The sequence below is a fragment of the Cataglyphis hispanica genome, chromosome 2, assembly GCF_021464435.1.
Source record: "Cataglyphis hispanica isolate Lineage 1 chromosome 2, ULB_Chis1_1.0, whole genome shotgun sequence".
NCBI classification, from domain to species: domain Eukaryota; kingdom Metazoa; phylum Arthropoda; class Insecta; order Hymenoptera; family Formicidae; genus Cataglyphis; species Cataglyphis hispanica.
In genome coordinates this window covers 5,771,997-5,788,054 of record NC_065955.1, presented here as the reverse complement: position 1 = coordinate 5,788,054, position 16,058 = coordinate 5,771,997, and the positions used below count along the sequence as shown (strand labels likewise).

Below are 16,058 nucleotides of genomic sequence, written 5' to 3'. Positions count from 1 at the left end.
GAGACAAATTAAGAGTAAACATATAGAGATATATAGTGTAGATAATTATAATTTTCGAGCGCAAAAATATTTCATATAAAATGTTTTTCATTTTTTATTATACATAATCAAAAGTTAATATTTTTTAAATTTATTTATTTCATTTATTATACTAGTTTGTTTTATTTTCTATTCCACGCGACTCGTTATAATCAATATACAGATATTGAACAATCTATATATCTAAAAAAAAAAAAATGCTGTTTTTATTTGACGGGATTTAGTCCTTTCAAAAAAATTTATGTGAAATGAAACTTGGCATTAAAAAAAAAAAAAAGAAAAAAAAAAGAAAGAAAAAAAAACCTTTCTAATTTATTTGTGGAAAAATTGATCCTGTATCGCCTCTGCGCTTATCGACTCGCTTGTATTCGTAACGGCAAAACCCGCCGGCTATTGCCGCCTGCCTTTCTTTATTCGCGCGCCGACCGGAAGCGCTCGTTGCTCATCGGCCACGACCTCAAATGCGTCGCCTTCGCTCTGACGGCGATGACCGGCGCATGTGGGTCGCGCTTAGCCCACTTCGCGACAATCCCGACAACCGCGTCGAAACGTGGTCCCACGTGGAAAATTCCAAGCCGCAACGCGCGATCGCGCGGCAGACAACACGGAGCGCCTTCGAGGATCTTCGCTGCCGCGTCTCCTATCTCTTATCGACTCCAAGATTTCGAATCAGATCACATCTAACAATAAGATGTTTCGTCATCACTGATGTGATGAATTATTCATAGAATGCGCAACATGAGCACGCATATAATATTCTAAATTCAAATATTCCCTCCGAATTAAATAATGTATAATATTAACTAATTATTACATTCAGAATAATTAAATTTTAAAATCAAAACGCTGATCATAAGAAAAACAGATTTACAGCGTTAATATAATAGAGCAATAGCAACAAGGTTCTATTATTGTTTAAATTTATTTTAATGTAAATTGTTATTTAAAATATCTTAATCCGCCAATCTTAAACCTTTTGATTAATCTAGAATTAATTTATACTTAAGAAAAAATATCTATAAAAAAAGCTATTTATTATAAAATTGTTTGATATTTAAAATCAAATATATATCGCAAACTATTTAAATCTCGAAGTTTTTATTAGATCAAAAGGAAGACCTGCACGAAGATTGTTTTGTATGTTACATGTGAGAACGCATTGTGAAGACTAGCTATTAAAGATATATTACTTAAGGATCTTCCCGACAGAAATATTATAGGCTGTGCGGAACTTCCTTGTATGAAGAAGAATAACTACAGAATCGCTTCCGTGCAGTTCGTAAAAGAAATTAAGTCCCTGTATTGGGGAAAGAACTTCCGTGACTTGTTAATGCATTAGACGCATGAAGAAAAGATAAAGTACATTAATTAATACTCGATCATCAATTACGTAGCACACGTGTCAATATATATTGCATAATATGATCAATACAGATAAAAATATCATATATTATTCTTTTAAGAATCGAAAATCGGTTTCTGGCTATTAAAATTCGCGCCCAGTCTTTGAGAAATCCAATAATTTATATTTCTTAAGTCAATATAGGACACAATATAAATTCATACTTTCTATGTGCGATTTCAAAATACAAATTGATATTAAGAAACTTCTTTGGTTAAAATGCTGAAAATAAAAAGTAATGCGAGACGAAAATTATATTTTTGTCTCGCACAAAATTATACAAAAATTATATTGTAAAAAAAATTATTTATCAATAATTTTATATTAATATATATATATATATATATATATATATATATATAAACTAATATTAAAATATATTTATAAAAAGTTTATTTTAGATCTATGATTCGCGATATAATTCAAGACAAAATTCTATTTATAATTTCATGTCGTATAATCTAAAAAATATTTATGAAGAATCATGTAAATATACATAAATATGTAGAACAATTACAATACATTATGTAAATATATATATCAGGATATGCACGACGAGATTAGAATATGACATATAAAATTATGAACAGATTCTAGTCGTCACAAAACTAATTTTACTTAGCTTCAACATTTTCTCAACATTTTAATTGTTATGCAGGATAATGTATGCTTATATACGATAATGATATGAAGAGTCGGTTTGCAGAATCACGGATTGTACGTCGGAGCACGTTTTTTTTTTTTTCAAAATAAGCGACTGCTAACTTCCTTGTCAAGACTGTGCAACAGCAGGTAGAGTATATTTGCTTACTGTATGTTTACACATGATCCTCCAACGAGTTCCACGGTCGAACGGAATAGTAAAGCCGCGCTGTAATTCGAGTATTCTCGGAGTCGAGTCAGACGAGTGAAGGCAACGAGCTGCCAATTTCTCGAACGCGCAAATTAGGACCACACGGTCTTCGCGATCCGTGTTTTAAAGAAACCACATCGAGACGTGACTCGGCGCGAGATTGTCCCGCAATCCTGAATCCAACCCGCGAATCGCGCAATCGAGCTGGTTCGAACGGCGAAAACACCGTGACGAGATATCGCCTTGCTACGTAATCATCGAAGTCGTTGCCAATTTACAATTGCCAATTCGCGGAAACAAAAATATTTTTAGTGTCCACGTAAATCGACACGTGTTTTGATGTAATATGTCATATGTCAAAACATTGACAAAAGCATGCTATTATTAGACTGTCTTCTACTATTTTTTTTTTTTTTGTTTAATATCTGTGTAAAAGCTGAGCATAATTCTCTTAACGGTTTGGAAATTATTTAAGTTAGTATCGATTCTTAGAGAAAATTGCATATTGTAGTACTTACTGACAAATAAAAAATATTGTCAACAAAATTTTCACATATATTAAGAAGACTTTAATAAATATTTGTGCAAAACTTGACTTAGATTTACTTACTCATTTAAAAATTATTTCCTAAAAATTGTAGAAAAATATATTATCTCTCTCTTTCTGTAAATTTTTTTTTCTTGCAGTTAATTTCAAGGCGTATTCACGATCAAAAGTTTTTGTCATAAATTAAAAAAAATATTAATTACAATTATTTTCTTTTACGAAGTCGTTGAAAATCACATTATTATGTGATACTTTAATTCTTTTTATATCCGGATTTATTTATTTAATTTTTCGAACAATATTAAACATAAGAAACATATTTTTCTTTTAATTTAGACAGTTTTGCTTTTATATATCCAAAATATTCTTGATCATGTCCGTTTTCTTCTAGAAAATCCTTAGAAATCTTCAAATATATATATATATATATATATATATATATATATATATATATATACATTAAACTATACATAAAATTGATAGTTTCCGGTCATATAAAGATAATCGATTGTAGTTGCAAGACAAAATAAAAGGATTTTATGGTATAAAATGTATGTCGCCAAAATTATGCGTAGAGCTTAAATAAAAAGGGTCGTCTCCCTATTTGTTTCTTATTTACAAAAATATTTTTTGTACTTACCATCTTCAAAGTTTCTTCGGGCCTCAATAGGTAAAACATGGACTGTAAGTGCTGCTGGATATCGCATCCTGCCGCCGAGACTCGCCTTGAAGGACGAGCCCTTTCGTTCGGCGGTAAAACTAGGGCAGCGCCTTTACCCGCGAAGTAACATTCGCTCAGACTGCAAAAATTGCAAAAAAATAATACTTTAATAAATCAAATTGTTCTGATTCAATCGCAATGAAAGTCATATGTAATAATTATAATTGATGTAAAACTACATTTATGTCGTAATCAAGAAATTATTTAAGTAAAAAAAATTTTAAATTAAAATATATTAAAAATTATAATCGAAACACATTATATATTTCGAATATGATTGTTCGCTTATATATCAATAATTCGACTTTTATTAATTCTGTTATCGAAAAAAATATGCATTAGTATAAATCTAAGAAAATGATATTCGACATTATCGATGTCGTAATTAAAACTTTTTTCTAATTTATTATTAGAGATCAAACTAAAGAATTTAATTTCAATTTAACAAGATGTAAAGTATATTGAATAATTTCAAAAATCTCTATACTTTTAAAGTATATAGTTTTCAATCCGTGCAAGTAAATCTTAACATTCTTGAGTGAATCATCACGCTTTTATCTTAATGTGATAAGAAATCACATACACACGCATATACAGTGTATTCTTTTATCTTAAGTTAGTGAGAAATATTAAAGTTTAAAAAACGAAAACAGATACACGTTGGTTAGACAAAGAGAAAACGAGAATTTTGATGCAGTTTGATTGTTCTAGACAACTGTCGATTTTAATCTTTGACATCAAGATAATAAACACTAATCGATTTACTCGTGTGCTCAGCTGGTTTCGAGGCCGTTACAATCAACACACTCGCGATAGACTATTTAGTTCATTAATTAATGCTGCTACCAATACAACAATGTCAAATTATGATCGACAAATGTATCATCGAAACATTCACTCAAACTTAAATGAAGCATAAAATCTTGACGACTACAATCTTTTTTATTTTTAATTGTCTCACGATCAAAAACAGTTCGTGCCTCGAAACACATTCTGAGTCAAATTACCTTCTCATTAAGTCAATAAACGCATCATTAAAGATAAGATATATTTTAAAAGCATCGTACGTATACAGCACACGTAATAAAGCCACTTTGACCTTTTCTGTGTCATATATCTGTGATAGTTATTAACATTGACCGACATTGTCGTCAATTAACTCATCTTAATTACGGTGTGCTTATTTATAATACAATTAAATATAATTATTTAAATCATCTGCGGAAAAATGCATTTGCGGCACGATTCACGCTTCACACCTACATCAGCACGTTCTCATTATATTTTATGCCGCGTTTCGTCATTATCATTGAACGGTCGCTCTCTCGCTTCGTGTAATCAAACGTGGCTTTTCTTTTTTTTACGCGCACACGTATGGTTTCAACCGGATGATAACCGCGTGTGTAAATTGCGTATGCGAGTCGCGATTACGCCGACGATGCCATTTTCTCATGGTAAGTAAACCGTCACATTCTCATATGATAATGACCAGCTGACCAGACAATGCACGCGCGCGCGTGCACACATACATACATGCCATTTGGAATATGCGCCAACTTCCGCTATCGCGTGTCTACAATAAAAAGTTTCCTCGCTGAGACTTTACCACGAAATAAGAATACCCACAAATATATTCATATTGCTCGTATGGCAGATATTTATTGTATGACATGTGAATAATTCTCTTAATTGTCGCACGTAACGTGTTACATTAGATATGTTATTTTATATGTGTTACATGGAATAATTTTTATTTTGTGACAGATCCTATTGACTTTATTAGTACTGATAGTAAATAAATATAAAAAGTTAATTAAAAATGTCTAATGGCACTGTTCAACAGATGTTGATTTGCCTTAAGTCTTATTTATTTCTGATAGATTTTTAAACGCTAATTATGAATTTGGTCGTAAAAATGATGTATCAAAAACTCCTATTTTAGCAACTTTGAGGTTTTCTCAAAAGCTTGAAATAATACGCTATTTTTACGGCCAAACTCCTAATCAAGGCTAAAAAATCTACTAAAAATAACTTGATAGATCTTAAGGCAAAGGTTTTATTTTCTCGACCAATGTAATAATTAAAATTGATTAAGTAATTTCATTCAAATAATATCTATTAATGTTTATTAATCTCTCAATGTTAGATAGTAAAATTTGTCAGAATTTTCCTTTATCGATGAATATTACTTGAGACAATGAAGTTATCACGATTAAGTCTCAGATTAGATTAAAATCGTAAGTATACTACATCAATAATGATCACGATGAAAGCGACAATGACGAACGAGCAAATTTGAGCCGCAAAACCAAAGTGAAAATCTATCATCATCAAAATCGATGTATCGATCCTCGATGCCTCTCTATAATTGCGTTATCGAGAGCCACGACGATAACTCTCACACGACTGGGCTTACCTTACCGTGACGAGGCTCAATTACACGCATAAGCTTATTAACAAATTGGGCCAAGAAAGCCAATCTCACTCGACATTTTTTTAATATTCTCTATAAAGCGATCAAGTTTGGTCTTTTGATCATTAATCAAATTGATATATATCTTGCATACTCTATATACAAATTAAATTATCTGATATACAGATTGTCGCATAATTGGAAGGTGATCTGCAGAAAAAAACGTTAAAAAAATTAATACCATTTTATTACTAAATAAAAAAAATTACTTAAATTTTTTGTTTCGTTATATAACCTTTTTGAAGAAATCATATATTTATGTTCGTCTTATTATATAAAAAATTTAGTATATTGAATATTCTGGTCCCTCTCTCCGCGGACAAACATGTAACACAATTCGACCTTCGCAGATCTAATTATAGTCGAATTGGATTATGCCAGAATTCGAGAATTGCCGCTTTCCTGTTCTTTAACTATCTCCAAGAAGGAAGTCAACCGCGATAAATATGATTTCCCACTTTTACACTTTTAGCAATAAACAATTTCAATAAAAAGTCATATGACTTTCTAATGATATTATAATGATAATCAAATTTATTTGATGCTTTTATAATAGTTATCAATTTTATCCCTTATCGCGATCCCACGAGTCTATTCCATTGTCGGTCAATTACTTCGACCTTAATTGCGAAAGAAGAAACTTCAAGAACCAAGTTGGCGATGCACGATCGTCTTGTGCACTCCGCAGCACTGCGTTTCTATATGTATATGCATAAGTAAGCGGGCGAGCAATTCGCAGAACATTAAACGCAGCGAGTGTAAGACGCGCGAAGAGACACGGCTGTATCGTAAACGTAGTTTATAATATATTTTACAACGGCATCCCTGCGTTTTTTTTCTCTTTTTAAAAAAAAATACCCGACTCGCTAGACGGCATAGCGTTTCGCTCGGTCACAGTCAAAGGTTTTCAAGGCTACGAATCTCTCGTTCGATGCTATAACGATAGACCACGCGACTCGTTCGACCGTCGTGCAGCGCATAACTGCATAATTAACGAGAATGATCGGCCAAATAAATTGCGAGCGGCCTGTTCAAATAACGCCGGCATGTTTGAGCCCGAGTCGGGACAAGGGGAAATCAACGTGCGCGGGTACCGCGAGAATATTTGAACATCTTCGCTGACACGAAAGCGGTCTACGTTATTCAGATTGTCTACTCAAATCTTAAAAAAACATTCTATGTATATATATATAAGTTATAATATATTTTAAATACAAAATTTTATATATATATATATATATATATATATATATATATATTAAATTTTGTATTTAAAATATATTATAACATATATATATATTTATAATATATTTTAAATATAAAATTCACAATTTGATTTATCGGCGGTTTGCCTATTGCTTACAATATATAACAGCAAAATTATCAAGGAAAAATTTTTTTTTTAATTCTCTGTGTCCTAAAAAAATTCCATGAGAATTCCCTAATTTTTTTGGATATAAAAAAATTCCCTAAGCATTTCAGGTTTTTCCAGGGACTAGATACTCTGTTATCCTATTATGTCATGAAGATATCCATGGGAGATAAATATAACGAAAATATTCAGTAAAAATAAATTTAACAAATATTAGAATTATTGACAAATATGCAACACAGATACGCGTAAACTTTGAATATTATGAGATATTCAAAATTATTATATTCCAATTCGTTACCCAACTATGCACATTTCAAAATTTTCTTTTTCTTAATATCGTGCCGTTATTTAATATATCATATAAAAACTGTATATAAAATTATTAAAAGTAAAATTGTCATAAAATAATAATAATTTATGAAATTAAAATATTAATATTATCCTATTAATAATCTCTAAGTAATGATTAAATTATAATCCTTTCATCAAGTTTTCCTCTCTTTTTCGTATGCGTTATGTTTCTCGCTAAAATACATAAAATTCACAAGATTTATGATATTTGTACTCGTTGTTTTCGTCACAAGAAAAGATATTCCTATATCCGTCGCCACGATTTTTCGTTCACTGACAATAGATTAAATATCTCTATGCCTAGACAAAGCAGCGTAGAACAGCTGACGCAGTCATGATAAATCGAGATGAAACCTTTTCACAAGATCCACACGCGAAAAGGTAGTAGACAGGAAGGAACGTGAAAAGAATTAATCGAGGCGAGAACCCATCTTTCCTCTGACAAAACCTGATCTTTACCTGTCGACGTAGCCGTCGTTCAGGTAAATGGCTGGTACCCCTGCGTTGGATGCTGCAGGGGCGTTCCCCTCAGAATTCTCCGTAATGGCGCACTCGCGAGATAACAATAACTATCGGGAATCGATCGACAGCGACTCACTAAATACGCCGTGTGCCTTTGACACTTATAAGTCACATATACTTGACAAAAAATAGAATAATAAAAAAAAAATTTCCTTGACAATGAATTTTTACAATGGTAGCGAAAGAAAAAAAGGAATCACCGCAAAATCATCACCGAATAATTTCGAGCGTCTATCTTACTGGATAAAATCTAACAATCGCGATCGCGCGTTTCGCTTTTACTCGGAAAAGAATTTTTTGCTTTTCGATATTGAAGATCCGATAATCGCTCACGTCTTCATCGGGAGAGATGCTAATATGCCTCGCGCGCGTGCGATTAGGCGCAGAACCGGCGGAATACTAAAATCATCTCGAGATTTAAGATAGAACGAAACGATGATACGTGGGCGGATCTCTGCACTGGACCTGCACACGCCGAGCAAAACACACGCTCGCTGGTTATATATCGGCTGACTGTATTATTAGCTCGCGCAGAAGGCGAGAAAGAGAGAGAGAGAGAGAGAGAGAGGAGAGAGAGAAAGAAAAGAGAAGAGAGACCATATATATGTTCCTTCTTATATTATACATATGTATTTGCATCGAGCCGACACGAGAGAAATTCGTGGAAATCGCGATGTCGAGCAAGATACGCACCCATAGAGCACGTATCTTTTTCTGTCTCTCTCTCTCCCCTTCCTCCCTCTCTCTTTCTCTCTCTGTCTATTTACCTCTCTCTCTCTCTCTTTCTTTCTCCATACGTTTATCATACGTATTCGCAATGATTTCAGATTTTATGTGCGCATATTTCAATTTGAAATAGAAGGACATATATTTTAATCAGAGTGCGCATCAGTTACTGTCAATTTAATATTAATCCTTTAATATACGATAATAATTATGTAATCTTATCGGCCATATGTCTCAAGTACGCGCGCAAGATTAAATTCTTCTCTTTTCAAGTTTCAATTATTAAGAAAATTTATTGTAGTATAAAAAAGAATAAAAATTAACACAAATGTTATTTATTTTTATAATGTATTGTTTTGCAGATATGCCATTTGTTAGATAAAACTATGTGCATATTGGCGGTTCACGAGATTCATCGAAATCGCGAAATGATGATACCGAGTATTCCGAAGATAAATAGCGTTTATGCTAATAGCGGAGCACGTGTGACGATATTCCTGAAAGAACTTTGAACATGTCGGATCCGCAACGCAACTGCATAAATGGAGAGAGGCTGGCTTCTTTACGAGATCAATAAAATCTCAGCCTCTATATTTAATATGAACACAGTGTACATTTAGCAAATGCGGTTCGTATATTATACCGAGTTCGTGGTATAAGCAACATAGAGTACGTACTACCGAACCCGACTGCATATCGTTCATCGTGAAAACGATGACATAACCGCGCGTTGCTGCGGTCAGAATGGCCGAAGCCAGAATCGACGTGCGCAGATATAATTTACCGATAATTTGATCCTGTTGCCCCTCGATTTGAAAGAAATTGCGAGCACAAAAATGTTAAAAAAAAAAAATGAAGTTATTTATCTATTGTAAAGAGCACGCATGAAATATTGAACACGGTAGATTTGGAAATATAATAAGCATATTAAATATATGTATACAATAATCATTAAGAATAATGGAATAAAAATAATTGTATATAATGCAAAAAGTTGTATATAATGCAAATAATATTTAAGAATTATATTTTTTTAAGAAAAACACACGAGTGAGTGCACGGGTGCGTGAATTACTTTCATTATTTAATAAAATTCTTCCAATTTTTCTTTTCACTTTTCCTTTTTGCATGTACCGATAAAATTAAAATAAAAAATAGTTTTATTATAGTGAAAATATTGTAATATATTTTAAATAAATATACATGCATATCACATTTATATTAAATATAAAATTTAAAAAAATTAAGTAATCAATGTAAAGGTTTATACTTAAACGTAAAAATAAAAATATTATACTACAAAGTATTTTTGTATCCTTAAAGAAAATATTCTTTAATTTGCTAAAGATATCAATATCACACAATAAAGAACAAAGAAATTTGTAAAAAAATTAATTTCCCAATAAATTGCACGAAATACGAAACAAAAAAGCAGAAAGTGTTTCAATTATATCTCGCAATCCCTAATAGATATAATTAACTTCTTTCGGTAATTTGTTAATGCAGGCCAAATCATCTTTGCACAACGCAACATTTTCAACGAACAACGTAACAGTGGCCGTAAAATATTATATCCGGTTCATAGATAAGTGAAACAAATGCGTTCTAAAAAGAATAAAAACTATTCGGAGCAGCAAAAACATAAAAGATCACAGAAACGTTTTAACGATCGCAACACGGGTGTAATTACTAAAGTATTCGCTCGATTACACTGATCTAAATGGCGCTCGTCGATAATCTGCGCTGATGGCAATATATGAATCGATAATAGCCAGGAGAAAGCTGAGCGAATGAGATACTACAATGAACTATTAAAAGATTTAACGTAACAGTAGTTTCTATTGAACTCTCCTTATTCTATTTAATTTTTTCAATATGACGTGCAAAAGAAAATAATTATTTCTATATAAATTGAAAAAATAAGATTTAGATTGTTTCTTTTTAAATTCCGAAAAATAAAAATTTAAATATATCTACAGTTGCAATTAATTAATAATTCTGTTTGGCAAATATTTGACATTATTAGATTTGTCAGACAAAAAAATATAGAATTGCAATCGAAGTTTCTTTTTAAATTAAACTTTAATTAATAAAGAAATATTAATTTTAAATAACATTTCTGGGTCTAGCGCAAGCTAGACTTAGAAAAACTTAATAAGTATTTAGATGAGAATAGACAACAGCCCTCCTTGAAAAAGGAGTGAAAGCGACTTTATGTTTATGTAAAAAAGCTCCTCAAATACATGAGAAATTTTTTTTATGACTAATTTTTTTCGACAAATATTTTTAGAGTCATTGACTTGTAACATTCTATTTGCCTCACCCTGTATATAATAATCCCGATTATTCAGTTGTCATTAAGACAGAAAAAGAAGAGCAAAGAGGCAGAAAACCAGGTCGAGAGCCTGATCGTAATCGAGAGCGTGCGTCTCGCAAATTGGACTGGCGCCGAACGCTCGATCTTTATGAGAATAATGCAGTGAGATACAGATAAGAATGACCCGGGCTGCGAGTACCAGCACCGTTAAAAGTCCATAAAATCTGCGCAAACGTGACCGGCAGTCAAAATCTGCGCGCACCATCTCGCGAAAGAATACGAATGGAGCGATGACGTCATTCCGATGTAAAGTACGCTCGTCGTGTGCACGCATCTATTCCTTGGTATGCGGACGAATGTATGGGGTGTGCTCTGTTACTAAAACTGTTTATTTTCTTACGAAAAGATTAAAAAATATAATACAATTGGTAGTTATTATTTTTCAATTATAAAGTAGAATTTTATTATGCAAATTCAATGTGTTGATAGAAGTTGCTTCAATAAAATATCAATTAAAAATAATAAGTAAATTAGTATAATAATTAATATTTGAAACATGATTTATCTACATATCTAATTTTTAATCGATATTTTTATAGAAAATCTTTTCTAATTTTTTTAAATTTAAAAAAAAGGTTAAAAAAAATATATGCGTAAATAAAAAAGAACTTCATTTTTTTCAAATTTCATTTTATTTTTCAAATTTTTTAATTTAAAAAAAAACATGAATAATTAAATTGGAATATTTTTGTAATTAATAGTAAAGATTTTATTTAATTTTTAAATATGTTATGGAGAGCTAAATAAATATTTATTAGTCAATAGAATCTAACAAATCTAACCTTCAATGTAAGTATTAGATTTCCAAGTATGTTATATTATATTATTGTACCTTGTCTGAATATATTACAGAGTACAAGTACAGTATACAAGTATTATACTGATACGTGCAATATAATCCGAGTTGACTTTATAACCGCGAATTTCGCAAAGCTTCTTTTAAGCCTGGATTATTATCCATATTTGGCAGCTTATCATAAACATATTATGAAGTATATAGAAATAATATAAACATATCGTGAAATATATACGAATATTTTGGATCAAGAATTAATCTGAGAGTTAAAATGTGTATGTATTATAGTTATTTCAATCTTCCAAGTTATTATCCGTATTAAACTACACAAATTAAATACTACTCCTAAATTAGTATTCTTACTCGTAACAATCTATCTGTAGACAGGCAGCATTTTGTATCAAAAAACCAACGCAATATTTCTTATCAACAATACCTTATTTTTAATTTGTTTTATTAAATTTAAAAAATTATCTTTCTGCGGTTGTTAACTATTTATCTAAAATATTGATAAATAATCAAATTTGTCTCTGAGAAAATTATTCACGCGTAAAAAACGTTATAATGATATCATTTTTACTTTTTAAGACATTTTAATCTGAGTTATTGTTGTGCGCCATAGGACTTGTAATCAATGCGAAGTAATGTGAGCACAAAGATAACTGCGGTATATGCACTTCGTAAAATCTGTTCAGGCGATATTTTCAACGAAACTGAATCCATCGTCCAGAGAGCACGGCCCCGTGCGCAATCGCAGATTGCATCTGCGCGATTGTCATTCTCGCGTATTCTGAAGAGATCTTACAGACCGGATGCGATTCGCACAAGTCGCCGAAGTGTCACGTACCGGTACCGCCCGATACAAAAGCGCGGAGCCCGAAAAAAAAACTGCAATTGGCGCACGCTGATTACACGACGCGCCATCAATTCGGCGGAATCAATTTTTTTTCTTATTCGATTTTTTTTATATATTACACTTAAGCATCTATTTCTCAACAAAATAGCTCGATTTATTTTGGGCTAAGGATCGGAATAATTATGAAAAAGATAATTTATTAAATTTTTATAAAAAAAATAAACTTGAAACATTTGCTTGACTCTATGAAATTTATGACTGAAAAAGCGCGCGACTTCCGGAACACTCTGTATATTCGGTGTTCGAATACAGAATACAAGGATGGATAAAATATAGGGAGAGAAGTGAAGAGGAAAGAAAAGGAAACTGCCCTATTTCTTGATTATCTTAGTATCGAAATCACACGAGTAAATTATGATCAACATGGGAAGAGACTATGCGATACGATTTGTCTGACCGAAATCTGATATATATCTGCAGATCTCTAAAGCATATGAAACATTAAGACGATATTTCATAGAGACTTATTTTAAGGATATGTGTATGTAGTAACTTATATACTTGTATGATAAAATTACTTGTACACATCATGCAAGGAAATCTTCTTTTAGACATAATATCTAATATAAATTATCTCTCAATAAAATAATATATCAATCTAAGAGAGATAAAATAAGTTTTTGTATAACAATTTATAAAAAGCAACATGTATGCTCTTTTAACATTTTAAATAAATTTAATCAATTATTAATAAAAAAATTTATCAATTGTAATATCAAATTAAATCCTTTTCTTCATATTTTCGTCTTCAAAAAATCTAAAATATTGTTTATTGATTATTTTTCTTATAATTTATTCCACATGTTTTGCTTTCTCAAACAATTAAAATGCAACATTATTTTTCCATCAATATATAGATGCAAAACATTGATATTAATTGCTTCATAAAAAAAAAATTTTTTCAAAAATTTTCAAAAATTTTACAAATTTTATCTCAACAAATTAACTGATTTAAAAGTCAAAATAAAAAATTTTGGTCTTCGATTAACTGAAGCTGTAAAATATGCATGTGCTACTAACTAAATTTTAATTTTTCAATTACATGCGGACAACATTCGTACTGTAGAATAAAGACTGATTGTAGAGACAGAGAGAGAGAGAGAGAGAGAGAGAGAGAGAGAGAGAAAGTATATATTATCTGAGAATATATATATTCGCATGCAAAAGAGGAAAGATGAAGTCATAAATACGAAAGAAAGTGTTGGTAAACATGACTCTGTTGATTTCATACTAAGCAGGACTGATTGTGAGCAGCCAAACGATAGAGTGAGAACTCTCTGTGTGTGATATCGGATCTTTTCCGTATTTATATTCTCTTCTCGCGTAATATAAAACCTCGTTCCATTTTATAGTTTACAGCATTGCAACGCTTTCTTCCATTTCTCAATATATCAACTCCCCTCAAAGGAAAAAAAAATTTATGAATAACAGAAAATAAGAGAAAGAAGGAAGAATTTCGAAAACTGTCTAAATCTACTTTAAAAAATTTATTGTATAATTGGTACTACAAATTCTAAAATAAGAACATAATTATATTTATATTTGTATGTGTCGTTAATATGAAAAATTTAAATAAATAAAATGTATATTAGAATATATACATATACAGATTAAGACATGATGTAAAATTATAAACAGATTTTCTTGAGTTTTGTTGCAAATAATAGATCATCTAAAACAAGCTTAATTCATTATATTTATGGATGTTTTGGCTGTATAATAGTAACAAAAAACTGTCAAAATTAAAAAAGAAACATTTGTTACGTTTATACTTAAAAAATCAAATAAATCCGGATTCTAAAAAGAATTAAAGTATCACAAAATAATATGGTTTTTAACGGCTTCGTAAAAAAGTAGTTGTAATTAATTTTGCAAAAATATTTATTAGAATTTTCTTATATGCGGAAATTTTATTTTACTAGCAACATTTTTCCTTGTCAAATTTGTCAATAAGTGCTACGCGATTTTTCATAAAAATCAATATTAACTTTAAACTTAAATAAATTGTTAAAAGAACTGTGCTCAGGTTCTGTAAAGATACTCAGAAGAAATAATAGAACAGCCTATGAAATTTTCATGCTTTTGTCAATGTTTTGATATGAGACATCTTTAATAAATTCATTTGGTTTCATACACACATACATATACGCGTATCAATAAAAAATATCCGGCAAAAAAACTCTATCTTGTATTTTCTAGCTAACCGAACTGATCCTTTCTTACTCCTAACACATCCTAGCATTCCACCCTGTGTCACCATTTGTCCTCCCAACATTTTGCATCATCCTATTTCGTCTTATTATTCTCCCACCCTATTGTAGTCCCCTTGCATTTCTTGTTCTGATTTGCTAAAGTTTGTCCCAACACACTACATTCCATTATCCTCTGTACTGTTCGATTCGAATTTATCCGATACTTGAAAATAATAGGCATCGTCCTTTATACGCTTACATGGATATCTCAAATACCGATCTTCCTTGTCTCTTGATATTTCTGTCATTAATGCATAGCAGACAGCATGTTACTAAAATTAGTGTACGTTCCGCAAGTGGAATTTCTGTCTCTCCAAAGGTAGCCGCATCTCGTGAAATATAGAGTAATCTCTCTCTCAAATTAACCTTGATGAGTCAAAGCCATCGCAGGCACTTTCAAGAATGTCAACGGTATTCCTTTGAAAATCGTGTGAAATAAAAAAAGAAAGGAGAAACGAATATACATATAATACCATTCGGATTTTAATAAAGTATTAAAGTATTAAAGATATCTGTTATGAAAAACTTATACTTTTTATAATAATAGTTATATGTATATTGGTTTCATAAATCTTTTTATTCTTCAATATCTCTGACCTCAGCGTCCACTAATATTCTATATATATATATATATATATATATATATATATATATATATATATATAATATTATTAATAATATCTTCATCTAAATAAACTTAATATTATT

The 16,058-nt window shown here is 30.9% G+C and overlaps 1 protein-coding gene across 4 annotated transcripts in view; it reads right to left on the bottom strand.

Moving 5' to 3' along the window:
- LOC126858946 (protein phosphatase Slingshot) overlaps nt 1-16,058 on the bottom strand; it is a 121,905-nt gene that overhangs the window by 64,790 nt on the left and 41,057 nt on the right. For 3 of the 4 annotated variants that reach the window (XM_050609695.1, XM_050609694.1, XM_050609696.1), the window contains one exon: nt 3,482-3,641. In XM_050609695.1, coding sequence (XP_050465652.1) covers nt 3,482-3,641 — 160 coding nt within the window. Of the gene's footprint in view, nt 1-3,481; nt 3,642-8,220; nt 8,671-16,058 lie in introns of those variants that run through there. The other variant, XM_050609697.1, reaches the window with a different exon arrangement.